Below are 27864 nucleotides of genomic sequence, written 5' to 3'. Positions count from 1 at the left end.
TTTAAATGAGACCAGATGAAACACACATCAGTGTCAACATTTATTGTTTACAGTCTTATACACATACATACATATTAGTGTCAAACTTGCAACAAAAATACAAGTCTCCTCTGCCACCAGAGGTTAATCTAGCCTTGTTCGGGCCAGTATTGCACTCTGGGTAATGTAGGCACAGTAAAGAGGGGAAAAAATACTAAGACAGCTGTCGGCAGGCCTGTCACAGGAAAAACTCACGCAGCTTTCACACAGTACTCGGTCGTCATACCAGGAATTAAAGCAGCTACAGACCGATCGTTATAAATAGTCTGGAAACCGAAACAGAAGAGATCTAGTAGCTGAGGTCGATCATTGTAAAAGGCTTCACGATATGCCTGTCCTCTTTTAGATTTCATAACAAAAGCTAATGGGATTCATAAAAATAGAATTAATTTGTCATTCTACTCTGTCACAGACGCTCTGTCACTTAACTCAGATTGGAGCAAATACATGTGCAGTGCTTAGAATAGATCGTAATGGGTAGACATGCTGTGTGTCACACATAAATGCTTTTTATAGAACAAAAATTAAGTTACAAATTAGATGATACACTGGCACTTCTGCGGTGTTGCTGTAGTTTAACTAATAGTTGCTGCAGCTCAGCGTTAGGTTTAATGTCTCCACGTCAGCTGAGCAGTACAGGCTGATATTCCCTCTGGTATTCAGTAGTTGAAGTCAGTCCGTATGGCTTCTTTCTCTCTCTATTCAATGGCACCACCACACAGCTGGAGGCCATCAACTCAATAAACATTGTACATGCACATACACACATCTGTGTTTGCATCGAGCCAACACAAAAGATCATAAACTCTGAAAAGTCAAAAACTTGTAGTGGTTAAGAGTGAAAATTTAGAAATATACAACAAAGATCATGTGCAGATGTGGTTTGTACAGCCTCAAGCATTTCAGGATGAACATCTGTACAGTCGTACGGGGAAACAAATATAGAGCATTTAAATATACATGCGTATTCGTCCAGGCTCCGCACCATCTAGTCTCCACAACCAGCTATTACAGTAAAGACGCACAGAAATGCTACGTGTGACATCCGTGTCATTAGCCGATAAATGAAGCTTTACTGACATCAGCTGCTTCACCAGTGGATGTCCGAACTCCAACAGCAGCTTCAGGAGTGTCACAGCCAGCTGTGTCAGCTGTGTTTTAATAATGGCGGCTCATGGGAAAGGGGGAGGTTCAGCAGGTGTTTGAAGTGGCACCGGGATCAACAAGGAGAGCTGCTGGTGAATGAATTTAGGAGGCGAGGGCTCTTCAATGGGAGGTTAAACCACAGAAGAAGGAGGAGGAGGAGGAAAGAGATGAAGGGCTAGTGGTCAGTTACATAAGACCAAGTAGACCTGCTGGCCGTAGAAAGGGTGGTTGGAGCGCTCAGCTATGGCCCGCCTGGCGATCTCCTCATTAGGGAAGGTGACCAAGGCCTCGCCGCTGCACTGGCCGCTGAAGTTGTACAAGATGAGAACGGCATCTGGCTGCAGCTGCGGAGAAAGAAACAAAAGAAACACGGGACAACAATGTGAGACAATAAGAGCAACTTGTTTTGATGCAGCTGCAGTGTGATACCACCAGGGGGAGCCCACAAAGCCGAGGATGAACAATGCCCTGGGAAAAGCTTGTCTCATCAAACCGGTCCAGTTAGGTAGAAAAAAGAGATTAATGGGGAGAGCTTAAAGAGCAGAAGCAGAGTACATGCTGTTCCCAGAGGACCTGAAACCCACAAGGCAGGTTGTGCCAACACACACAGGTATTATCCGTTTGCATGCATCCAAGTCTTGCATCAAAATCAAGTTTGATGCAAAAAAAATAAGAAAATGGAAAGATATGAAACAACTCACTGATTAAATTAGCAATCAGTTAATTCAGTATGTTAGAGAATCACATGTCAGAGCAGGAGAGAGGGACGTCATGCATTTAGGACGTTCACTGGAAACAGTCGAGGCAGTGAGGGGGGAACTGGTTCAGAAACTATATTCAAGAGTTGGTCTAGTGTAGGAGTGCTGAATCAAGACTGACTGATAATGCAGTTTGTGTGTTGTAGCGCTATTTATGAATCTAGATTGTTTCGGTGTGAGTGTTGGAGATATCAGCTGTAGAGATGTCTGTCTTCTCTCAAATATAATGGATCTAGATGGCACTCTGCTCGTGGTGCTCAAAGTGCTAACAGTAATAATAATTTCAAAGACAAAGAAAACAGCAGCAATGTCTCTTTTCAGAAATCATGACCTGGTTACTCAAGATAATCCACAGACAGTTGCGAGCAGTTTCATGTAGGAACTATTTTCTGTCTACTGAGCTACACCTGCCAACTGTACCACCGCATAGACGGAAGTGAGCATCTACTGCTAGCTCATAGAACACCACTGGGCTCAGCGAGCCTCTTGTATAATAATAATAGATGCACACTTCCTTCTGCCTGGTGATACGGTTGGTAGGTGGACCTCTGGAAAGAGATATTGCTGTCGAGTTTCTCAAATGTTTTTTTCTTTGCTGCTTTGAGCGACACAAGCTAAGTGTCCTCTAGTTCCTTTATCTTCAACTCTCTGCAGCTCACACCAAAACAATTTAGACTGATAAAAGCACTACAGGTAAGATGAGAAATATGCTTTTGATTTTGGGGTGAACTGTCCCTCTAATGGTGTAATTCCTCCTCTCAGGTTGAGTGAAATACAGTAATGTTCACTTTAAATAAAAATCCTGCAGACAGATAATCTGCCTCTGCTGATATGGCCTTTAAATGTTCATTTGATCAATAGATTTAGATGTTTTCAAAAGCCAATAATCAATTATTTCATGTCTTAAATGATATCATAAAGTGATACTTTTAATAACACACTTCCTGCATAGAGTGGCCATAATCTACAACATGCAAACTATCTGCATCAGAGGATTTAAAAATACATCAAACAGCAGTGTCTCTTATATTTCCTACATTCTGTGTAATACATGTTGCCTGTTCACCACTATTTACGTGTCAGGACTCAGCACTCCTAGCAGGCCTACAGGACAGACTTGAGTTATGAGGCAGATTTGTTTGGGAAGCAGCAGGCCGACATGCCGGGTCAGGAGCTCAGAACCCCGTTGGCTAGATCGGGCATTCCACGTGTACAGATCAGTCCTGTCAAATTACTATTGAGCTGACGTGTGTGTATAATGGTGCGTGTGTGGTGTGTGGATTTTAATGTTGATTCAGTGAGTGTACTTAAGTTGTTAAACTCACAAAAAGCAGTGCTTTGGTGATTTGCGGGTTGAAAGATGTACCATCATTTAAAACTTATATTTCGATGTTTACATATATTTACTTTTAATGCAAGTATTTTTGTAGCCTAGTGTGAGACATAAAAAAAAATACACCCAATTTTCAATCAAACTTAACCCATCCCTAACCTTTAACTTGACCAGCAAATCACCAACTCAGTGCTTCTTGGGTAATGTCCACTGCTGCATATTTGTGCATCAGCTTAAACACATATATGTGATTTAAGTGTAGGACATGCCCTCTCTGTCCACTCTGGTTCTCTGGTCTGGCGGCTCCTCTTACCTTGGGGGTGAGTCCCTAAAGACAGAGCCATTCTTTGGGCTGAATCAGACTCCTGGCCTGTTCACTCATCTGAACCATGCCGCTGTACTCGTCAGGGGCGTACTACAGACAGCATAATAATGAACGGACAGTGAGGGTGGGAGGTCTCCATATTGTGTCACACATCACAGTACACAGTTTTTAATACACACACACACACAAGAAGTAAGGGTATATGTTCTTAAAAAATACTTGAGGTTGATGAGGAAAAAATAAACACACCAAACCAGACACTCACAAACACACCCTGAAAAGACTCTATTGAACCACACAGGGTGATTAAGCATGGGATTGTGTGGTAAAGGACACCAGCTCTGGTGTGGGAACTGTTTTATCACCCAGGGCCAGTGAGAGAGACGCTACTGCAGCCAGAAAAACACACACACACACTCACTCCAGTAAGGATACAATTACGGTAGTTCAGCCAACAGTCAGGACTGGAGTCAGCTTAGCTGACACACACACACACACCTCATGGACTGACAATTATCCTTCAGCATGTAAAAAGAAAAAGATGTCTTTTTTGGTGTGCATTTGATGCTGGCTACCCGCTACAGTACATCTCTCTCTCTCTCTCTCACACACACACACACACACACACACACACACATCAAAGTACTAAATGACATAAGCCAAACAGACCAACAGCAAACCCAAGCTCTGTGCCACAACAACAACAACAACAACAACAACAACAACAGCACAACCCCTCCATCTCAAACTCCACCCCTCTCCCTCTTCCCTCCCCGGCGTGCCAAACCGCCTAAAGCCACACCTGTCAGGGTTCATACCTGCTTCAGAGGACTCCACCTAATTTGGACTGGCAGCGAAAAAATATGATCAGCACAGGGAAGGGAGGAGAGCACAAGTGCACACATGTCTCTTAATTGAATCCTACTGTGGTGTGATTTTGCAACAAGAAGCACCAATGGTAACGGGTGACTCTTCCTAGCTGCAGGGTTGAGAGCTCAGTGGTCTGACAGCTCTAGACTTTATTATGTGAGGTTGGACGCTGTGGGAAGCGTTCACAATCTACAAATAAAGCCACACTACCTATTGTTACACTGATCAGCCTTTAACATAACCATTATCAAGCGTCTGTTGTAAATAGTTGGCACAACTTTCTCTAACACCACACAGGTCTTTCTGGAAAGAAGGTGCAGCTTTAATCTGAGTGTGAGAGTGTTTCAATGCCAGAGCTAAACTCACTCACACAGTTAAATAAAAATACAACTACATCTTCTTTTCTCTCTGCCAATAAACATGGTGGCAACTTTTTGCAGAATATGGCTACAAATGTACGCACTTGGCATCTTTGGGTGGTAATCCTAACATCCCTGCAAACACCAACACACATTTAGATCTGTGCCTTCATTTCAGTGCTGACCTGGTATCCCTGGAAGAAGCTGAGGATGTCCTTGACTCCAGTGTTGTAGGGCAGACCCTGCATCCTGACCAGGGCGCCAGGCTGAGGCAACACAGAGGAGGCGGCGGCTGCAGCTGGGTGGGGTTGGGCTGCGACTGCTGCTGCCATTGCTCCTGGTGGAGCTGCAAAGTAGCTAACTGTGGAGGGAGAAACTGGGGGGCTGGAGACAGAGCAGAGTAGAGACAGAGTTAATATGTAAAGTACAAATAAAGAGAGATGTGTTTCACTCACCTAGTACTTCGCTGCAGACGTACTAACCTGGGATAGTAAGCTGTGTAGTTCATGTTCATATTCATGTACAGGTGTGGCTGAGGGGGGTAGTAGGCCAGAGTGTGAGCGGGGTTGTGTGTGGCCGTCTGAGATGGTCTGGGGGCAGCCAGCAGGGGGGGCTGGTAGAGGGCAGCCTCAGAGAGAATGGTGGGCGGGGTGGGAAAGGCAGCGTAGGCTGTGGGGGGAGACAGACCTGCAGAGACAGACACAGATATATGCATACAGAGTCTGGTCATTTACATGTTGGGTTCAGTGCATGCACGGACCTGCCCATAGTAAAGTGTAGCAAGAATCAGTAAATGAATAGTTACAACATGCGGCATGGGGGTTTCAACATGCTGCAAACTGTACAGAAACAATGTGTCATGTGTTACGCTATAATGTTAATCCTGACAGGATCATGAGTCATTATGAGTCTTGAAGACATATTAGATCCTAGGGTTCAGACTGCAGTCAGTCAGAAAGTCAGACAAAACAAGACAAAAAATAATCAAGAAACAAATCAGTAGATGAATCAATGATGTAAATAATCATTAGCTGCAGCCCTAGCTTTTTTACATTTCAAACACAACCTGTGTCATGTGTTATCATTCCCATCACTGCCAACATTTAGGGACACAGTGACACTGGTAGCCAGCCACAGCTGCACACAAGGGCAAACAACACAAGTACTCAAACAGACAGGTTTTACATGAATCCAAAGTGTTACCCAAAACAGTTATTTTGAAGTTACAATCATCTTTTGCAAACTTTAAGTCTGACAGAAACGCTCCGCAAGATCTAACACACATTTAGACTCTTATCACTGTCGGTTTTGGTAAGAACGTAATCTTTCATTTCACTTTCAAATATGTGGTTCAGATGATATAACCAACTGTCGACTTGTCTGAGCCGCTCTTGCAGACTCTCTGCATGTGTCAGAGCAAAGGAAGCTGGTTATTGGAACACTAAGAACAGACTGACACCCCCCCCCCCAAAAAAAAAACAGATAATTTCTTTACACAACACATTAGACACCAGACAGCCTGCCAAAAACATTGTCTGTCCTCTAGGTATTTTATTAATGAAGCTTACTGTGCCCTTCAGGCCGTCAAACCTGCAATGTAAACATACACAAATGCTGGTATGGATGTATTTACATACAAACAGCCACCCTCAGTGTGGGGCTGTGGACAGCTGCGGTCTCCCTCAGTGCCAACACAGTGACACTCAACGCTGCCGACCTTGCGGAGGCTGAAGTGCTTCCAGGTTAGTGAGGGTGAAACTACGTGCAACAAAGAAGTCACCATGACTTTAATTCTAGTAGAAGAAAAGCAAACCCAACTTTGTTAGGAAACTATTTTATAAATCTAAAATAAAAAGGGTAAATAACCATTAAAAACAAACACACACACACACACACACACACACACAAACATAAAAATCCCAATCTAATCTGCAGCACCAGAGACAGATATGAGGCAGAACAGAGCAAAGTACAGAGTTGCATCAGTCCAGTCTCTGACATCATTGTTTCAAAGGAAGTCAGCGATAACCATATATATTATATACATATATAGCTTATCATTTCTAGGAAATGATATGACTTTCACAATGCAGCCAGAAAGAATAGCAAAGAGTTCAGGAAGCATTTCTAAGTTGATCAGTGTCTCAATAAATACATCTGATGGAAAACAGGAGATCCAAACACTGACACGCTGAATTGGTGGCTTTATGAGCCATTTAGTAGAGTTCACTTACAGGGGAGCTTGCAGGGCGGAGGGGAGAGGCCGCTGCGGTTCAGGGTTCCTCCCATCAGCACGATGCTCATCTCCTCTGTGGAGCACTGGAACACCTCAACGTAACGGTCCTTCATGGTCTTTTTGTGGCACTTCTGGGCCACCATAAATGCCTTGTCAGATGATTTCATTTGGATGAAAGCGTCGCCAGAGGGCCGACCCTGCAGACAGAGGAGGACACAGACAGAAAGAAAGACGATGAGTGTGAGAATAAAGCGTCAATCTATCAACCTTTTGACTGTGAAAATCACACGATGGACTAGGCAAAAATTTGGTGAAGAACAGGGCCGGGTAATCACATTAAATTTTAATAAAATGTCACAGCTTGAGATCTTAAATAACTGTTACAACACTAACATACATTAATAAATATCAATATAATTAAATATATGGGGTTTTGTTCTATCTATGTGGAAACAGACACGTTTTGCTTTAACTAACTTCACTGTGATGTAAATGTTGATTGCACAATGTAATGACTAAATAGAATAATGACACCATCTGCATTTAGATTGGTTCCCTATAAGCCTCGCTGTCACAATGCAATTCAGTTTGGGTACGACCTCATGGGAAAATGAAGCCTTGATTAAGGGCACAAAGGAAGTGTGTCAACCGTTGCACAACCAAAACACTTTTGTTTTCCCTCGTAGCTATCGGTAGCTATCCCCCAAGGAGTGTAATTTTAAGTTTTCTGCAGCTACTGTCTCCAGTAGCGAAAATGGTGGAACAACTGATGCAACTGTGGAAAAATACAGTGCAGTGTGTCCTCCTGTGTTGTTGGCAGTTGCTAGGCTCTGGGGAAAACGGAGAGCGATGCGGTTGACTTTGCGGTATCCATTTAAGTTTCTTCTTCTTCTTTTAGTTGTTGCTGTGGTCGGACCACAATATCATAATGTAAATTTACTTTAAATATCCTCAGAAAGTGAAGTGTGCTGGGACTTGTTCTGTCTTGCAATGTTTCTCTCTAATATAGTGATTTTCCATAAAGAGACTTGAGGGTGACACATGACATTTTACATGGCTTTAAGACATGGAGCTTTACAGTTAGAGGTGTGCCTGAGCCCATGAGCCCCCACCAGTCTGACCTGTTGGTTGAGGACCATGTGGACTCCGTGGGGTTTGATGTCAATGGTGTGCTCTCCCATGAACTCCAGGATATCTTCAATGCCGGCAGTGTAGGGCAGGCCACGGAGGCGGACACAGTCTCGAGTGCTGCTGGCTGCTGGAAGGTAGGGAGGCGTGGCGAGGACTGGGACAGGCACAATGGGTGAAGGAGGCAGTGTGGAGATAAGAGGCGCAGACATGTAGCGATTCAGGACCTGGTGAAGAGGACAATGATGAATCAAGAGACATAACTTATTGTTTTCTGCAAATGCCTGAAATCTACTACAGTTAGCAAAGTTCATTTATCACCATTATCCATTAAGAGAGGAACTGAATTGAAATTTCTGCATGTGCAAATTAGATAAAATAAAAAAATACACAGAAAAACATAAAAAAAAAGGCTGAATCAGGTCTATTTGTCAACATTTCACAGCCAGCAGGAACAAGCTAACAGCTAAAATGCTCACATCAGTTTCTCAGAAACAATATACAAACACATTGTGCAATAATATAAACGTTATTTTTCTGTTGTGCAAACTCCACAATCATCCGATTTATTGGAAGTCTCAGCGCTCTATCCATACTTTCGGTATCATGCTTGCTCACTCTTCCACGTTATCATGACATCAGTACTTTAGGGACCTTTCTGTTGAGGTCAGCCCATGTTGAATTATGTCACACATAAAAGGGGAACTTTTTTTTTATTATTCACTGATGACAAGAAGTCTTTCTCAAGAACACTGTATGTGAGAAAATAAAATGCATGTATTTCTCTACATTTTTATTATGACTAGATTGTTAAGTTTCAAATAGTGCTCCAGTTACTGCCAAGGAAAACATGTTTGTGTCTAAAATAGAAAATTAAAGCCACAAGTTCCCCTCTTCATATTCCCTCTCTTAATGTTATTTTGAAACAGACATTTCTGGAATTACTCAACATAAATGCAAACCTAAATCTAACTCAAATCTATTAAACATCTTGCAGAGGGTGTCTCAAAACGAATCCTTTCATTTAAAAAGGAGCACACACAACACCTATGGCCTCTGTATTTCTTACATCACATCTATTTTGAATCCTCTGATGCAGAATGTCAGAACATTTTCCCCATAACAATCTTAAAAACTGACATCTCCAGCCGGTAAAGGGAAAAGAATTTACCTGTTGCACCTCAGCTGCAGTGCTCCGAAACAGCTCGATGTACCGCTTCCCCAGGATCTGCTTGTGCTTCTTCAGGGCGTTCTGGGCGTACTCTTCACAAGAGAAGAGCACGAAGGCATCACCGGTGGGCCGGCCGTCAGGGTACTTGACAAAGAGCAGACCCTCCGGACCATCTGTAACTGGGCTCTCAGGACCGAGGAAGGACAGCACTTCCTGGGGTGTGGCGGTGAATGGCAACCCCCGCATACGGATAATCACCTGGTTCTCTTTGGACAGGAACTGGGCCACCTCGTTAGATGTACCTAGAGTCAGAGGACGGCAAGGTTATACACCTGACATCATACATCCATCCCTGAGACACTCATCAATATGTTCTCATAAAGCACATATTTTAATGCTGTCGTTGATTATAACAACACTCACTAAGATTCAGCAATATGGCTGAAACCATCTACCAGGATGTGTCTAAATTTATGCTACGATAAAGGCATGACCTGCCTTACTCTGCCTCTGATTGGCTTACCCGGACATTCTCAGCCTAACGCTCACCTACCCCACTCCTCTTGCCTGAACGCAACCAACCCCAGCAGTGAAGGCAACGACTACCAGCCATTCAGAGGCAGACTAAGGCGGATCATGCCTTCACTTTCCTAGGAAATGCAAATTTACGTACAGCTGAGGCCCATGTCATGAGGCGTTTGGTGCAGGTGTTTGGTCGTAAACCAAAGCACCAGAAGAATCAAGATGTAAAGTCAGAGGACCATGAACATTACTGGAGATCTTTCTGTGGGAACATGAATGTATTTATCTAAAAGAGACAATTCATTCAGCCTTGCAATATTGCCCATAATGGCCTGATACACCTTGAGATATTCAAGGGAGAAATACAATGGTATAAAAAAAGTGTGTATACATTGTAGTTTACACATTTGTGTGTGTGTGTGTGTGTGTGTGTGTGTGTGTGTGTGTGTGTGTGTGTGAGATATTTCACACAGCTTTGTTCACTGACCCCGATTACACAATCACCTTCATTTGGTTTATTTCCTATGTTTACATCATGTTCCTCTTTATTCTGCTATAGTTCAAGAGAAATAGGTTTGGGGTGAGTGTTGCAAAAACTAAGAGGAAATATTAACTTATTAGCATTAAGTTCAGCATTAAGTGTTTCTTTTAACTATGTGGCTTCATTGATCACATGGTCACACAGATAAGAAGCATTTTGATGACCTATAAAAAGGTATGATTGTCATCTGGTGATTAAATGATAAACATTGTGGATATAAAGGTCACTGACTCATAGTTTGTATGAGACAAGACACTGTTTCATTAACCAGCCACAATATCTACATTTTCTTAATGAGAACTGGGTATTATTGTCCCTGTTCCTTCAGCTACTAGCCACTGGGCCCATATTTATTATTTGTACTGGATGTAAAAGGTCAAACAACTCCTTGAATTTAACAGGTACGATATCAAATTTCATTTTCCAAAACAGCAGTGATGATGCTTGATAAACTAAGGGGCAAATTCACAAAAGCACTGCCCGGCTTTTGCAGCTGCTAAACCTGCACAAAGAAGACAAATAAAAACTATAATTCTCAAAGCATTTACAAAGGGTGATGTATACCCCCAACTGTGTAGCCAAACGAATGGCATCTCGGTGCTACTATGCTATTTGCATGAATTTGCAAAATTGTCCACTAACTGAGATCCACACTGATAGCTACAGGCAGTTAAAGTGAAATTATTAGTGTCGTCAGAAGGTTGGAGGCAACCGAAGCATTTCTAAGGAGTGTCTGCCTCTTTAAGCAGCTTGTGAGGTATTGAATGATATTTTTTCCTCTGTCCTGTGCTTCAGATCAGTCTGCAGGTGAGCAATTGCAAACACCAACAGCACTGACAGGCTGAGGTATTAAATCCCAGATATGGTTATCTCATTTTAATTTCTCGCCTGAAGTTCTGAGGCATTCCTCTGCACCGCGTCGATCAGGACCTGTAGCTTGCAGTTTGAAGATTTCAATTTTCTTTTTCTCTCTGCCATTGTTCTGCCTGCTGTGAGCTTGGTGCATTTATATGTTGCCACAGACATAATAACAATCAGAAGCAAAATAAAGGGCAAATTGCACTCAGTTGCAAAACTTTATGGGTGTGTCTGAGCTGAAATATTAGTCCAATAAATATCTTTCATGACAGCATGTGTAGGTGATGCACATTGTACCATCAGCAGTCGTAAGCCGTCCTCTAATCCGCCCCTACATGTTTTGGATTATACATTAATTTACAAGTTTACTGTGAACTACTTTCATTTCTATTGATAAATGCACTTGTGTCTTGTCAGCTTGAACTATTTGCTTAAAGTCCAATGTGCTGTCAATCTGTACTGATCTTAACTCATCTGAGTAAAGTCCACAGTCAGACTGGCAGGTCTGTAAGTTATCTCCTCTGTGTGACTGTGTTTCTTTGTCTGCTATCTCTGTCCTGTGTCACTGCTGGCTGCTGCTCTATGGTCCAGAGGCCCCAGGCCCTGCCTTTGTCTCTTCACACCCCCTTTGTAGCAGCACTGAGCCGGTCCTTTCACCGGCCGGCAGCCGTCTCTCCCTCAGGGGAGTGCAGCTCGAGGCTGAACTGAACAGGTGAGCTGCTGTTAGCCGAGAGTGAAATTTCTCTCCAACTGGCCTCTGAAGGGTTGGGCTGGGAATGAGGAGGTGAGGAAGGGATGGGGAGGGGGAGCAGAGGGGGACGTTCCTCACAAAGCGTCTTTCATTAGTCCGAGATAAGCTACTGGAGAGTCACTGGGATGAGGCAAAGACACAGGTAACAGGAGAGAGAGCCAGAGCGCATATGAGAGCCCCTATTTTACGGTCACTAAAGAGCTGCTCTTTTACAGATGTGGTCTTGTTTTTCCTCAAAGATGCGGCAAAGCCATGAAATAGAAGTCTGCCTCACACTAACAGAAAGCCTTTCACCATCCGTCCTCATACAAACATGGTGAGAAGAGAAAAGAGGAAAAAACATCTGAAATCTGACCTCCAGCAATCTTGAGGAATTCCTCTCCTGTGGCTTTGTACACCTGAAGAGACGAGAGGAAAACTGGGTTTAGCCATAAAGAACATCATTTAGTTTACAAGATAATATACAGACTCACATCAACTACCTGTGCAGGGGTGTAGTGCTATGTAAGTACTGCAGCACACCTATGATGAGGATGCACGTGTGCATATGCAGTTAACCTGGGGCTCGTTTCGAAGGTTATGTAACCACTGTTCCTACTGTAGCAGGTTTACATACATTAGTCAACTTCAACTATAAAATGAAGTGATGTTTTGCTGCTTTTTATCTTTACTACTTGACAGTTAGCAGCTTTAGGTTGAGAACAAATAATTTAATTCACTGTGCCTCTCAAAGGCTACCGCCAGCAGCTACCGGCAACATTTAAGGTGGAATGTTTTCTCACGTTACTCTGCAAGAGTTGACGCCGTAAATCAATCAACATACCTTAAATGTTAATGTGACAACTCTGACATTTCCATTTGTTTTTTTGCTGTCTATCTTGCATGACATAAGCTTTAGTGACAATTTGATCTTCAAGTACTTAAAAAAATGTGTATGAATTTCAACCGGATTATGTGAATATTCTGTTTCCTAACTTGGAGGAAATTCTGTCGCACTCTGGCAGTCCTACACCCCTGTACCAAAGGATTTAAAGAGGCGTCTTGTGTTCAGCTAAGCATATTCTAAAAACACACCAAATCACAATATGACTGTACAAGACGTAAATGCTAAATCTAACCTCAATGTAGCGGCTGCCCATGTGGTGCTTGTGGCGTTCCAGGGCCAGGTCTCTATGTTCTGAGTTGATGAAACGAACTAAGGCTTCGCCGTTCCTCCTGCCCTGAGCATTGAGACACAGGGCCACGCCACCTCTGAAACACAGGTGCAGAGATACAAACATGAGTACGAACAGAGCTAATGATATGGAGGCACGGTCAGGAATAAAACTTTAGCAACAGGTACTTAACAGTGAGGTTAACAGAGTCAAGGGTCTTGCAATATCAGTTAAAGGAATAGTTCAACACACTAGGGAATTTTTTTATAACAATTTGGACAGAGCCAAGGTAACAGTTTCCCCTTCCTGTTTTTATACTCAGCTAAGCCAACCAGCTGCTAGTCCCAGCTGCATCTTTAACATACAGACGTTTGAGTGTCATGAATCTTCTTATCAAGCTCCCAGCAAGATAAGATTACATGTGGTGCCATGTTTAAAAAAAAAATACTGAATACAACAAAAACAAAAGTACATGCACACCAGAATTAGCATATTTCTTTTATATTCAAGTTAATTTTTTTGATATCCAGCACCTGTCCCATGGAGGTTTTATGGATATTCAAAAGTCTACCCTAGCCTACTGTACAAAAATGATTATTGCACTTAAACCCATGACATTAGCATTAAACACTAATCTTAGAACGCTCCATTTAAGAGAGCATTTTATATGACCTACAAACACTGAAAAAAATCAAAACTGATTTTGCAATCACAGTGGCAAACATGTGAGCACCAGCAATTTCAAAAAAGAAGAAGAAAAAAAAAAAGTCACAAATTACTGGAGTTCAGGTTAAACATACTTTGCGATACTGAGGCCTTTAAAGAAGCGAGCAATGTCTTGGTCTGAAGACTGCCATGGAAGCCCCCGCGCTCTGATCACTGTCTCATTGTCCACCGGCTCTGTCTTACTGCTGAACACGGAGAAAAAAGAAAACATTAATGATATTCTGATCATATTTAGAAAAGGAAGAATAAGTAGATTATTAAACACATCCCTGCAGATGACTACAGCTTTCAGGAGAAACACCACCGCTTTTGTTAAATGTGAACAGATTGCCCACAGATTGCAGACACACAGAGGCAACTCAGAGTAAGTGCCTAACACAGTAACACACTCCCATGATTAAATGTCAGCGGGTTGTCAGGGTGATAAGCTTTTGACTGTCTGAGAGCAGCAGGATTTGGTGTTCTGCTACTAGATAGCCAGGTAAGCACTTGATGGCAAAGTTGGACAGCTTTAATGACACACTTGTGGTTTCCTTGTTGCTGTAATCAATGCTCAGGGCCCGAGGTCTGAGAGCTGAATATGGCTGGGGGGGGGGGGGGGGGGGGGGGGGGGGGGGTGTCAGTCTGTAAACAACAGACTAACAGGTGTGTTGGGAGCAAAGATGGAGTGAGACACATGTACATGTGTTGAAAGGTTCATACATACCATGTGCCGGAATCGAACTTGTACTTCACTGTTTCAACAGAGGAGAACTTGTGATCTAAAAAACAAAAAAGAAAATTGTGTGAGTGAGTGTGTTGTTGGATCCTGAAAGTCCAAAACAATGTTCTCTCTTTCCTATGGTGAACAGGTTCGCCCAGCCGAGCAGTGTGTCTTAAGCCCTCTGCATTCCTGTTACTTGTCACACCCAAAGACATACTTGGCTGTTATTAAGGGGGTAAAGCCAGAGGCGACTGCCACAGTCAAGACACAAGATGTCCGATTACACTGATTTATTTGCACTGCAACATATCTGGAGTCACCTTACAGTTTCTTCATACTACAGTAAATTGTCTAATGCAGTATAGAGTAGTAAAATATAAGTATATCTGGCTCATTAACTAGCAATAATAAAATCCAGACATTCTTCAATGATCAACAAACTACCACACCTTCTAGTTAAAAATGTTCTCTGTGAATATTTGGGCTTTGTTCCAGTTTCCATTCAAATAAAAAACGAGGCAAGATGGTTGTGGTTAGTAATTTAACGATCCATCGATTTAACGATTAATTATCCAATATAAATCCGTGCAAAGGGAAAACGCTGATCCATATCTTTAAGATACGCCTTTATTTTAAAATTCCCATGACGCTTCTGTGTAACCATCAAACAGTGCCAAGTAGACAATGGAAAACAGCCAAGAAAAGAATGATGACAATATTCACTCCCCGCTGAGAAAAGACAGATCAAAAGACAAAACACATGCCACATGCATTAAGGCTGTGCCATATCATCTCATTCACGATAATACCGGTATCATTTTTAGTATCATATGAAAAATTCACATCGTGGTACTCGTGATATTTCGGCTTGTTGACATATTGACATTATCATACTGTTACCCATGGTAACAACAAGCATGGCTGAAATTATTACAAACTCTGCGGTGGTTCCAAAAAGGGGAGCAGCCAGGCCTGGGCGTCCTGAATGTTTTATCAGCAGGCCCCGACTTCACAGACTCTTTTAGCAAATTACTGCAAATTACCGTCCCCTCAGAGGAAAACTCATTCAGCGTCTCTCCTCTCTTGCTGTGCGCACATGGTAGTCAGTGTTGTTAAGTGATTTTGTCATAAACCTTTGGTAATGTAAACCTACGTGCTGCTCGCAGCTCAACAAAAAACTACACGTGTGAATGTGTGATACTTCTGGTATCATAACAGCTTGTCACAGGTTACAGAGTGATGACTAGAGGAGAAATGGCAGAGCATAAACGGTCCAGGTGGGAAACATCTTAATGATTAAGACTTTGTTGAAAGAAGGAAATCACCTGTTGAGATTTTATATATATATATATATATATATATATATATATATATATATATATATATATATATATATATATATATATATATATATATATATATATAGATATATATAGATATATATAGATAGATAGATAGATCTCAGGGTACATTTTTTGTCAATATTGTATTCAGAATCTGAGTCTCACTCTGACTAACTGTTGTTGTTTACAAACTAAAGAAATGAGATAATTTTTCTTTAGTTCTTACTGAATATTCAAAGTGAAACTGTTATAGTTTTCCATGTCAACCTAACACTTATTTTGTTGCAATTTTATTTTCTTAAATTAATTATGATTTTTTTTTTTTTTTTTACCAATTTGTCATATCGTCAAGAATATTAAGAATATCGTTATCACAAAAATACCCTGAAATATTATGATATTATTTTAGGGCCATATCGCCCACCCTTAATATGCATACAATGCCATTACGAGGTGGAATAATAAGGAAACACGGCAAACCAGTCCGCTAACTTGTTGCTTTCGCTGCTCTGTTCCAACAATTTTAGGCTGACGTGCGTGCAAGCTGAAATTCAACTGTGCTGTCTGTAGGGAGACACAGTGACTTTAACCAACTGTGGCATAAATGATAAATGTAATTTGTTAATTTGTTAAGCTATGACTAAAGGTAAAGTCAGCTAGCCACTCGGCTAATTTATGCAATGTAAAAGTGCTTCAGCTAATTATGGTCACTAGCAAAGTCGATGAACCTTGACAGTTAATACTGAGCTGAATTTTATACTTTTGTTAAATGTTCTTGTTGTTAAGCCGTGTTTTCTGCATGTTATTGGAGCACTTAACCGGTTACAACTATGTACAATTATTTATGTGTTGTTTTTATCTTTTATTGCCAAAAGCAAAAAAAAAAAGAAAGGGGGATGGCAGCTTCTTCTGTAACCCACTGTGTATAATGGGCATATGATATTATCTAATATCGATCCCAGGCCCCTGAATCGAATCAAAATCATATTATGGCAGACTTTTCGATATTAGGAAATATCTTCTTGTTGTGCGGAGAATCAATATAATATTGTATTGTGATGAAACTACTTCTAGTTGTGGTACAATGGAAAGACTTCAGTTATGCAGTCACAATGTTGATTTTATAGACCCCAAAGCATCAAATGGTCAAAATAGGTTAACACACACCAATAACTGCTATCATTAGTGCATGACACCAGACTGGTGTTCATATAAAATTTTCTGTTTTCTCTGGTAGTTCACTGTTTAGGTTCAGCTGCTAGCAGTGCCATGGGAGATGGAAGGCATTCAGCATCTAGTTAAATGTCAGATCATTTAGGTCACAAAGTGTGGCTGTTACTTACTGTAAGGCTCAGCCAGGACACAGAGTATCAGCTGCACCATGCTGCTCACCTCCCTCACCCCCATCGACTGCTCTGACACAGCAGGGAGACCAACATCTACACACACTGTTAAGGACACTGACCAGTTAAAGCACCCTGTTATTTTGACTTTGTACTTTCTATTTGTTGATGTGTCATGCTGTAAGGATTCTGTGCCCCCGTCCTTTTACAACAGTAAACCTAAACTGATTTCAAAATGAATCAATAAGATGTCAACACTAGTAAAGGATACATTCCAACATGGAGGCGAGAGTGAGCTTCTGCACAGCGCTTGCATTGGGGCAGCATTTGTGAAACTCCTTCCTCACATCCACAAACGAAAAGAAACATTCAGGAAGGACAAGGTTCTGAAAAGGAAGAGACGAAAAACAAAGGGTTCAGTATGACTTAATGGGCACACCAGGAAACTAGTGGACAGAGAGATGAAAGAGAGAGAATTAAGAGGAAAATGGTTTGTACATGCTGACATCATCTTGGGTCAGGGTTACAACCATGAGGGAAAAAAAGCAGGAAATAATTCAAAAGAAATTCAATACTTTTTAATACAGTTCATTGCACACTTTCACGAGGGAAAGAAATCATAGACTTGAAGCTTATTGTTTTAATTGCAACACATGTCTAAAAATTAACTTGTAACCATTACCTTTTTGGAAGCTTCGGGGTGGAGGGCCTGTCGGATGACAAGGGGACTGTCGACACATAGCGTGAAGGAGCTTCTGCCGAGGCATTTCACTTCTGATGACACTGACTGCTGGCACTGCGTTATGAAACAGAGCAGAAGGAGAAAAGAAAATTAACATGGATTTTATTAGAAGAGTATTTAAGACTTTTTACCCAGCAAAAGTAGAAAAGTAGGATAGTCGATATCAAGTCTGGACGTATTAAATATATCTTAAAGTATCTTTATTTTGGATTATTTAACTCATTAATTCACAAGCATTTAATGACTTCATAGAAATGGGTCAAATATGGTTCAAGTATCCGCTGTGCAAACAGCGTTTATCTCACATTACACAGTGTACTTTAATCTAAAGGCAGACAAGTGAAGGTGGTGTTGTGTTTGACATTTGACTGTTTGTTTCTCATAAGGAACAAGGCTGGTCTAACAGGTTTCAGTGTTTGCCCAGCGAGGAAGGGAGCAGACAAAGGAGAGGAATGATCACAACACTAATCACCAGGATCACCGCTTTCTCTTCTTAGCAAGACAAACACTCACAGCCAGACGAGAGGAAAAACAACTCATTCGAGTCCGACCTGCCTGCCTCCTCTTTACGTAAACTTTAATGGCCCCCAACACCCAAACCTAAATACCAGCAACTCCTACGTGTGTACGTGTTTATTTATAACTACCACATTCAATGAGCCCTACTCCTTCTGTTGTGTCAACCTGTTGTTGGCAGCATTAAACTGTCAACAGAGGCCATCACTTAGGCAAATGATATCTGAGGTCAGAGGACTGTATTTCTGATAATGTTTTATAGTATTTTCATGATTTTAGAGGACTCCTCTTCAAGAGCAGCCATGCTGAAATTATTTTTTGTAGCTTTGTTATGTAAAATTTGACCACTAAGTGCTACAAAGACTCACAAACAACAAACTCACAGCTACAGAGCCTTCAAATTCTATAAGCTTATAAAGATATAAGAGCTTATAAACTTTTGTCCTCTGGTAGACGCAAGTGTAATATTTGTTCACATTTTTGCATATGACCATATTGACCATATTATTAAAAAAATATCTGAGGTTGCTTTGTGCTGGATGTATACCATAAAGTCTGATTATCCGGGACTGCAGGGAGAGGCTGCTTACACCTCTTCATCGTGTAGTGCTGCAGTTTGGTTAAGAACCACTCAGAGTCAACAATTCAGGCAGGACAAAACAAGTGAAAACTGGTGAGTCTCAGTGAGCTCTGCAGTTCTAGTAACACTTTCACACATAACTGGGAGTGAGCTGATTCATTGTTAATGACGATAACCTGAATCACTTTGCATAATATTGACATCACAAAACCTTTCTGAAGTCACACTGACTTAAATACCTCTTGTATTTACTTGCTGCTCAATTCTCCCATGCAAGATGGAGATCAGCTTTTGCTCGTGTCATTGGCCACCTCAGAAAATTGTTATGTTGGTTTTTTTCCCTTCTTCTCTCCTGAACCCTCAAAGTCACCTCTGTAAGCGCAAAATTAGATTGTCTGGGTGAACAGACCACCCAAAACCCAACGACTGGCTCGCCTCACATGGCCACTGGCGATATATGACAGATCCTCAGACAGTGGGAGAGTATTAGACGTGCGTGTCGAGGCATGCTTCTTAACAGTCAAAGAGAAATGCAGGGCTATTTGGCAACACCAGCCAGCTGCTGACAAGTGAACAAATGCCTCTGGGTTAGATTAAGGGGGTTTTGGGGTGGAAGGACAGAAACCTGAGAGAATCATCAATCTGAGAAAAAAGAACTGGGTATTTGCAGTGGGCCCGAGAACACTGGCTGATCTATACAGAATTGCTGGTCACTTTAGGCTTATATTTCACATATATTAATTCTGTAAGTTCTCTCTGTTTTGCAATCCCCAGTGAAAACGAAAAAAAAAAAGAGACATGGACAGCCATTACCATTCTTTCGACTAAGCCCTTTGGCCTATTTCACCTCACCCTGTAAATGTTTCTGCTTTTTTCCGGGTCAAGGTCATGTGAAATACTTCAAATGTTCAAAATACTCGAGCAATATGCAAACTCAGGACCCTGTAAAATGTCTAAAAATGTTGTCATGGCTCTACTGAGAAGGAAAACAACAACATTTCCACCACAAAGTTCTTCCAGACAGTTGGTTTACATTAAGCAAGTGAGTGTATCACATTAGATGCATAAGGTTCACGTATTAAAGGTGGTAAGCGCTAAAGTGAGAGTTGGCAGCCAAACAGAATTACACTGATTCACTATGTTGTCTGAAATTTAGTACAAGTCATTTGTGGCAAAAATAACAGCAACAATAGCACACATTTATGACAAGAAAAACACATTAAGACAATATAGATGCTTTTTATATCGTCTGAGAACTACTGAATAACTGAATGTTGTCATGGTGACCAGGATCTGATAAGGGGTTATTAACTGACATGGGTGCCACAGATACACAACAGGATAACTAGATGACAGATGTGCTGTGCTGGCTGTCATTTTAATCCCACACCTAAATGAGATCCTGATTAAGGGCGGGTACGATAAACTTAATGTGAGAACAACAGGTCAGCAGGTACAGTTTCGTAACAGGACACACCCAATGCACAAGTGACAATATTCTGCGTAACTAAAAGGTGGAACCCAGAAACTATTTGTAAAACAATGTGCACAGAGGACAGATCTATTTAAGGTGCTTTAATTATGACACTCACAATATAAAATTTCTGAGCCACATCTAATTCAATTAGCATATTGCACTGCTAATGAACTAACTGTGCTGACCACAGTATCAACAAACCTCAACAGCACACTCCGAATTAAAGCCTCTACACTGATAGCCACTGATGGGAGTTGTTACTGTCAAGGTAAGCAGCAAACAAAAAGTTAAAAAGGCACACGCGGAAATTAAATTCCCTCATTCTCTGACTTTGCATATTCTGTCACCTGTACAGCCTTTACTTTGTTTTTGTTGCGTGTGTCTGAAAGCTAAAAATACCAATAAAAACAGGTATCTCCTTTAATCCAACTCAATACCTGATGCTGTCATTATTATTGTGTATATAAACACAAAAATCCAAAACTTTGATACTCCAAAGTTGTATGGATTAATCCAGCCGTGCATTTTAAGCACAGCCATACTGCACAATTTCATGTTGACAGTGATAACAGGACATATGTTTGCTCATAACTGCGCATGCAGCTCCACCTTGGCCAATTACTAAAGCCGGATTACTGAGAGAAAAGCAAATGTTTTAAATGGCGTAGCGGCACACCCACTCCCTTTCTCCACTGTGTCAAAAACCACAGTTTAAACTGAGCAAACAAGCTGAACAGAAGACAAATCTCACAGTGACAACAGATCAGTAAAGATAAAAGGCTACTGTACCAAACTCATGAGCAGACCTGACTGTTTACACCTTAAATTAGCTGCATTTCATTGATTATGTGAAAGGCCTGTAATGTGCTATGTGTGAAATACAACACAGCCACTTATTACTGATGTTCTACATTCTACTTTTCTGTGATGTTGTCCAATAAGCATCCAGCTACTAAAAATAAACAAATGAACAAACAGGGTTTTTATTCCAATGATACAATCATTGTTATCATGCCTTAGTGGCATTCTGATATAATAATGCCACCTTACTGTAGGAAGGAAGAAAGGTCATTTATCTTATTTCAATTTAAAATCACCATCTGTTTCTCAAAAACTATTTTGGGACCCACACAAATTATGGATCCACATTTCTCCTAAACCAACTTTCAGTCTCTGTCTACCCTCTGCAAAGCATTTCCACAGATGAGGGGGAGGAAGTGGCCTTTGAACATGGTCCTATCAGAGTTTGCTCTCCACTGAAGCCGGACTGTTTGTATGCAGAGGTGAGGTGGGGTGGTGGTGGCTGAAACAAATTCCGATAAGAGCAGTAGGGAGTGTCAGGGCAGTCCCTGTGGTAACCGTTTACAGCACCTAAAGTCAAACACACGCTGTCACTACAGTCACAGTACATCAGCACACTAGGAGTTCTACTTTGCTTATATTCAGAATGATCCACTGGGGAGAAAAAAAATCAACACAGATCACACGTGATCATGTAAATAACAAATCTACTTCACAGGTCATGTGTAATCTTAACTCACTTCTACATGGTTTTTACATTGTGAGCATTTGCATCACAAGACCGAGCACAGGAAAAGCACCCACAGCATTCTATGATCAAAGAAATGACTATTAAAAAATCCAAACTAAAATCAGTGTCTAAAACCCAGAAGAAAACCAGTTTCCAGTGTGTGTAAAATCCACAAAAATGTTTAAAGTGTGGAAAACTGTTCTTGTCTCAGAAAACATCTCTTCAACCTGCTGTGTCATACAAAGTATACTACTAGGTTTTCTTACATAACATTTATCTTTAATACATTCACAAAATAAAGGGAAATTTTGGTATTTATCAACCCCATTTTTTCATGTTTTGTGTGTAAATGACTAATGAGAACAAAAACTTTTTAAAGTGCACCAGTATTGAGTGAGAGTGCAGCAGACGCACAGTGGGCCATAATGTTACCTGTAGAGGCAGAAGCACACCGTCAGTGTACGTCCATTACAAGCGCTTGTTTTTGCCACTGACAGGCTCAGAATGTTATTGTTAGTGTTTGCAAAGAAACAAAATATTTTTCTTTATCTTTCACTTGTACTGGTCTGTTTGTTATGTCTAGCCGAGTCTCACTTGAGGAGAAGTTTCATTTTGAAGTCTGTTATTGTCTTCCTGTAACAACTAAACTCGCCAAACAGGCCACAAATGTAAAGAAAAACATTTCTTTGTCAGAAACTGAGTCTGTCAGTGGAAAAAAAAGCACTTTTAGTGGACATGCGTTGACGACATGTTATTGCCACGTAAATTACATTGCAGCCTGTTTCGCGGGTTGTCTGATGCAGCGCTCTCACTCAATACTAGACTAATTCAAAAATTGTTATTCCCGTTTTTCACTTAGATACAAAAACATGGGAAAATGGGGTCCAGGTTGAAAAATATCTACGTTTACCTTATGTTAGACATGAGTGCAAACATAATTTTGATGTAATCAGGTTACTGCAGTTTATTCTCCACCTCCTACAATCCCCTGTCTTGGCCAGATTTGTCTCAATAACTTGCCCTCTTGCATGAATGCCAGCGCAGTCATGCAGAAACAGGCACAAAACATCAAAATTCTTGACATTTTGGTCTTATGAGTCTTCAGACACACACAGCAATAACTTCGTCATCGTAGATTTGGGTTCATACAAACCAGAGTGATCTTTGTGTGTCATCGTTGAGCTGCCTTTTGCCGTACTGTTATAGTCCAGGTTGTGTGAATCACTCTTGGATGTGATTCATCATGTTTTCTATGTCACAATAATGCAGATTGTGTAAGAAAGCACCAAATCACTAACTAAAATCAATGCCGGAGCTGACAGTATTTCTGGCTGTGGTCTAAAACAGTTGAAAGATGGTGTCACCACCACCACCACAACAACAACAACAAGAACAACAACAACAACAACAACAATGTGTGTGAGGTCTCACATCATGTGCAGCTCCCTACAGGCTGTGACATGCTGTCAGTGCACCAGACTAAAGCCAGGCCTGTACAGTCAGCAGCTAAACCATCCATCAGCCCAGGAACTGAACTGCAGGTGTGTAACGCGCACACACCCACATACACTCACACGACATGGCTACAGTCATAAGCGCACATGCTCGAGTCCTAGCATGTCATCTACAGCCATCATCTTACACATTAATTTATCTTGACAGAATCTGTATACATGTTATCATTCACACACATTTTTTTTAAATATAATTTTTAAAATTTCTTATTGGGTCTATTCGCGTAAAAAACTAGTTTCAGGAAATTCAACATTTTTCTACACAGTGGTGGCAGAACTCTCGACTGCTGAGCTCGCTGATCTCGGTAGTAAAACCTACATCAAACAAAGGGCTTAAAAATAATTCCAATTGCCAATTTTCTGAACAAAAATGGAGTATCAGTGTTGCTGTTGGATTTGGTTTGCTGCCGTGTAGTGACTCTGCACTGAAACTAAGGAACTAAGAATGAAAATTATTGATAATTAAATTCATTACATTAAAAGTGTAAGACATCACTGCAGACTATATAATGCATGATGTTTACAGCACATTAACCTGAGCTGCTGCACGCGGTGGCGTAAAAGAAGGGGGTTGAATCTTAACATATACTCATGACTATCCTTCAACTTACAGTATTTCAGTTTGTGTGAGGGAAAAGCATTATCTAAAACATGTTAGTGGGACAACTGACAAAAGCATTCACAGATCCAACTGCACACAAAATTAATAAACTGGAAGCTAAGTGTTAAGCAGCCCTACTAATCTCTCCAGCCTTCTCACGTTTAATAAATCTTTCACCGACAGGAGAGAAACTGATGTCCTTGGGGGCTCTGACCACACAGGTCAACACAACAAACCCACCAGTAAGAGGTCACTGCTTGTTTCCCTCTATTAATGACTGAGTTGGACTGGGCTACCTCATCTAAAGACAACATGTGCTTCAAACTGTCTCAAAAAATGTCCATTTCCTTTACTTCTCCTGTATCAGCAAGGATAAAACTAATCTCAGAATGACCAATAGCGAGAGAAAGTAACCTGTGAGACAAAGGTATGAAAAGAACGAACTGATTACTTGGGTTAATATTTGAAGGTTCAGCACACAAACTAACCTACAGTGGAGCTGAGGTCTTACCAAGTCTGCATGAGGCACAGATGACCTCAGCATTTGGACCAAACTCCTATGAGATTTTAACTGTTTTAGGCTATGCGTTTGAGTGTATTAACCTAAGCAGCATCGTGGCTATGAAGCCCTAAAAAGCATTAAAAGAAAGCAACCCCATTTCCATTTGACTATCCAAACCATCCTGCTTGTGCATACACGGTATTGAGACCACAGCAGCACTAATATCAACTCAAACCCGCTGATCCAGCATGATAATAAGTGGTTTTTCAACTGTGACACACTGGAGAGGTGGGAAAGGTGCTGCGGGTGCAAGCAAAAACTCTTGCACAGGTGATTAAACAAAATGTTTGGCAACACAAGCGCTTTTGTCAAAACACACCATTTAACAGGGAGGAACCAGAAAGCAAATTCACATCTTGGGCCATAAAAAAATGCCGCGCAGAGGATGACGCCAAAGATCTCAAAGCTTCCCCTCCTGTCTGTCCTACAGCCTAAAACAGAGGTGCGGTCCCAGGTAAACATTCCGCCTTCCAGATGTCTGCAGCTCGCATCAGGCCGAGACAAGACTAGACCTGCGACTCCTCCTTATCTCCAGATGCCTCCAGGGCTCTGCCCATCCTAACCCCGGAGCTCCTGCAAACTGTCAGCAGAGTTTAACTGTCAGGGGCCAAACCAATGACACATCTCAGCCAGGTGGAAGACCATTTTTCTAAAAGGTCATCAGGGGAAATCTGACACTCCTCAAATTCACTTACAGCTCAAGTCAGGCTTGTCACGTCTCATCTCGCTGCGGGCATTAACTGTCAGAGGAAGGTTGTCTCGGTTTAATTGGCTTCTGAATTTCTCATAATGTTCGTGAAGGCAAAGAGGTTTTATGAGATGTAGCTGGGGGTTTAGGAAATTCAGGACGAGGACTTTTGAGGCCTATTTTACATGGGAAGGATTGGAGTATTCCTTATGTAGAAAGGTACCTTAAAGTGACCAGTGAGACTCACCTGTTGCAGAACTTTGTCCAGGGGCTCAGCTTTGATGATGTCGTCCAAAGTCACACCTGTCTCCTCTTTACACTGGTCTGTCAGCTCTAAAGTGTCTGGCTTGACAAGACATCTATGAAGCTTCCCGACCTGTGGAGGGATTTTCAGGGGTTCATGGCGCAGGATACAGCGTGGAAAAAACTAATGTAAGCCAATTTACAGACTAAAACCCCCACATTCAGCAACAAACAAACAATTGACAATGTAGTTGCAAAAAGCACTTATTGTCAATAAAGCGTTGTTTACATCAAGAAAAAGCTGACATGCCAAACCAAAACAGTGTGCTTTCTCCATGTCCCCACCTGCTCGTTAAATTTCGGTCGCACACCTGTAAAGGTGAGGCGGCTGGATGGTGAATTGATGTAAGGTTAGCGTTAGCATGAGTGAAGCAGGCTACGGACGGCTTCAGAGAGCACACCATGTTGATTTAAATGTCAAACATACTGTTGTACTACAGGTAGACACTATGCCACAAACACTCTGGGTACATAAGAAACCGTACAACGAACGAACGGGTCAGAAAGGTCCGTACCTTTTTCTCATGTAGATCCACAATTTGCCACACCAAGAGAATTATTTCCCTCTCATCCGAACCCAGTTTACCCCCATTTGCACCAGCTGTTGCCCCAAAGAACACCACCAGAGTATCACTGTGCGAAGCCATCAGGGACCACAAGGGTAAAAACTACAATTAAAGCAAAGATTAAAATAAAAATAACACGAGGGTTCACCTTTTTCCAAGTGATAAGAAGAGCGAACAAAAGGGCTGGAAACTCAATTGAGGTAAACGGAGAGAGAAAAAAGGGGGAGATTATTTTCAGAGGAGCCACGAAAGAGTTTTGCGGTCAGAGACTCTACCTGTTGAAGTACTTGAGTGTGCTCTATCCAGAGATACTGGTTTAACTGGTAAAGACGGGTGGAAATCCGTGTTTCTTTCACACGAACTCCATAACAAGCCCTTGAGTCTTTTCTCCTCCTCTCCTTTCTATTTTTTTTCCCTGAGTTACCTGTGTGGCTCGGCCTCTGCGCGAGGAGAGCTCCAGGGGCGTCGCCTATTGGCTGGTTTGGAAAGGTGAGGGCGGGACTCTGCGGCTGGAGCTGTAATATCATTGGTCAGATCTGGTGAACCAGGAAGTAGCCTGGCAAACAGGGCTGTAATACCTCATGGCATGTAGCCTACTTATGTTTCACATAGATTGTGGAGAGTGTTGCTACAGGCACAGCACCCTCAAAGGTACACCTGCAGACACTGAACAACTTGTGAATGTTCTGAGAGTGTTTAAAGGGTTTTAAACACTATTATTCTCCATTAAAATTAGTTTTGTACATGTGGAAGTCAGGAGCTGTGTTGTACTGCAACTAAACTGATTGATTTTATAAATCATTTTCAATTAGTTTAAATTAAATTTTGTTTATAAAGCCCGATACCACAAATCACAATTTGTCTCAGAGGGCTTTGACATCCCCCTGTCCTTTGACCCTCACAGCAGATAAGGAAAAACTCCCCCAAAAATGCCTTTAACAGGTAAAAAAAGTGGTAGAAACCTCAGGTAGAGCAGCTGAAGAGGGATCCCTCGCACAGGATGGACAGGCGTGCGTAAAAAGGCTTTTCAATGCAATGCTCTGCAACAGGCAAACTTGTACTTTCATGCAGTGGTTTTAGTGGTTTTCAAACTGTTTGTGTCCAAGGCACAACAAAGGGTATGCCAAAATCTCAAGGCACACCTATATTTCCATCTGTCCACAATAGCTTCTATGACATGTGTTATCACTCTCATCACGACATAAGACAGTGAATAGAAATAAAAAGAAGACAGGTGGCTTTTGTGTTGCTGTCTACTGACAGTTTTGGTTTTTCTCTTTTCTTTCAGCAGTAGGTCGTCCATGCTGGTGCTTTGTTGTAATTTGCTCTGAACAGTAATGCAATCCACTGTCCCACTCACAGCTTTCTCCTTTGAAATGTTATCATCTTTTACACTGGCTGCCAATCAGGGCTTCTGATGTGTCACACAAGTACAATTCCCACACACAAACCGCAACAAATAGGTTCCCTGTAAGGTT

General features: G+C 41.6%; 1 protein-coding gene across 3 annotated transcripts; it reads right to left on the bottom strand.

Annotated features, from left to right (window-relative positions):
• Positions 1-27: 27 nt before the first annotated feature.
• On the bottom strand, positions 28-26815 carry esrp2 (epithelial splicing regulatory protein 2). 3 transcript variants are annotated; one of them, XM_033627005.2, is made up of 17 exons: positions 26662-26815; positions 26336-26488; positions 25765-25893; positions 17989-18102; positions 17578-17692; positions 17307-17402; positions 14624-14678; positions 13992-14102; positions 13156-13288; positions 12393-12435; positions 9366-9667; positions 8188-8421; positions 7065-7263; positions 5313-5517; positions 5016-5214; positions 3590-3691; positions 1391-1529 (listed from the first exon to the last, which is right to left on the bottom strand). In XM_033627005.2, the coding sequence occupies exons 2-16, from the start codon at positions 26465-26467 to the stop codon at positions 3605-3607; spliced, it is 2154 nt and encodes a 717-aa protein (XP_033482896.2). In that variant the 5' UTR covers positions 26468-26488; positions 26662-26815; the 3' UTR covers positions 1391-1529; positions 3590-3604. The 3 variants fall into 3 exon arrangements, with proteins under 3 accessions (XP_078016980.1, XP_033482896.2, XP_078016973.1); XM_078160847.1 differs by lacking the exon at positions 26662-26815 and having other exon boundaries at positions 13992-14099; positions 26336-26655; XM_078160854.1 differs by lacking the exons at positions 3590-3691; positions 26662-26815 and having other exon boundaries at positions 28-1529; positions 26336-26655.
• Positions 26816-27864: the final 1049 nt, after the last annotated feature.

The sequence above is a fragment of the Epinephelus lanceolatus genome, chromosome 2 (genome assembly GCF_041903045.1).
Source record: "Epinephelus lanceolatus isolate andai-2023 chromosome 2, ASM4190304v1, whole genome shotgun sequence".
Classification (NCBI taxonomy): domain Eukaryota; kingdom Metazoa; phylum Chordata; class Actinopteri; order Perciformes; family Serranidae; genus Epinephelus; species Epinephelus lanceolatus.
Note: the sequence above shows the minus strand (reverse complement) of the source record. Positions and strands in the feature narration are given on the sequence as shown.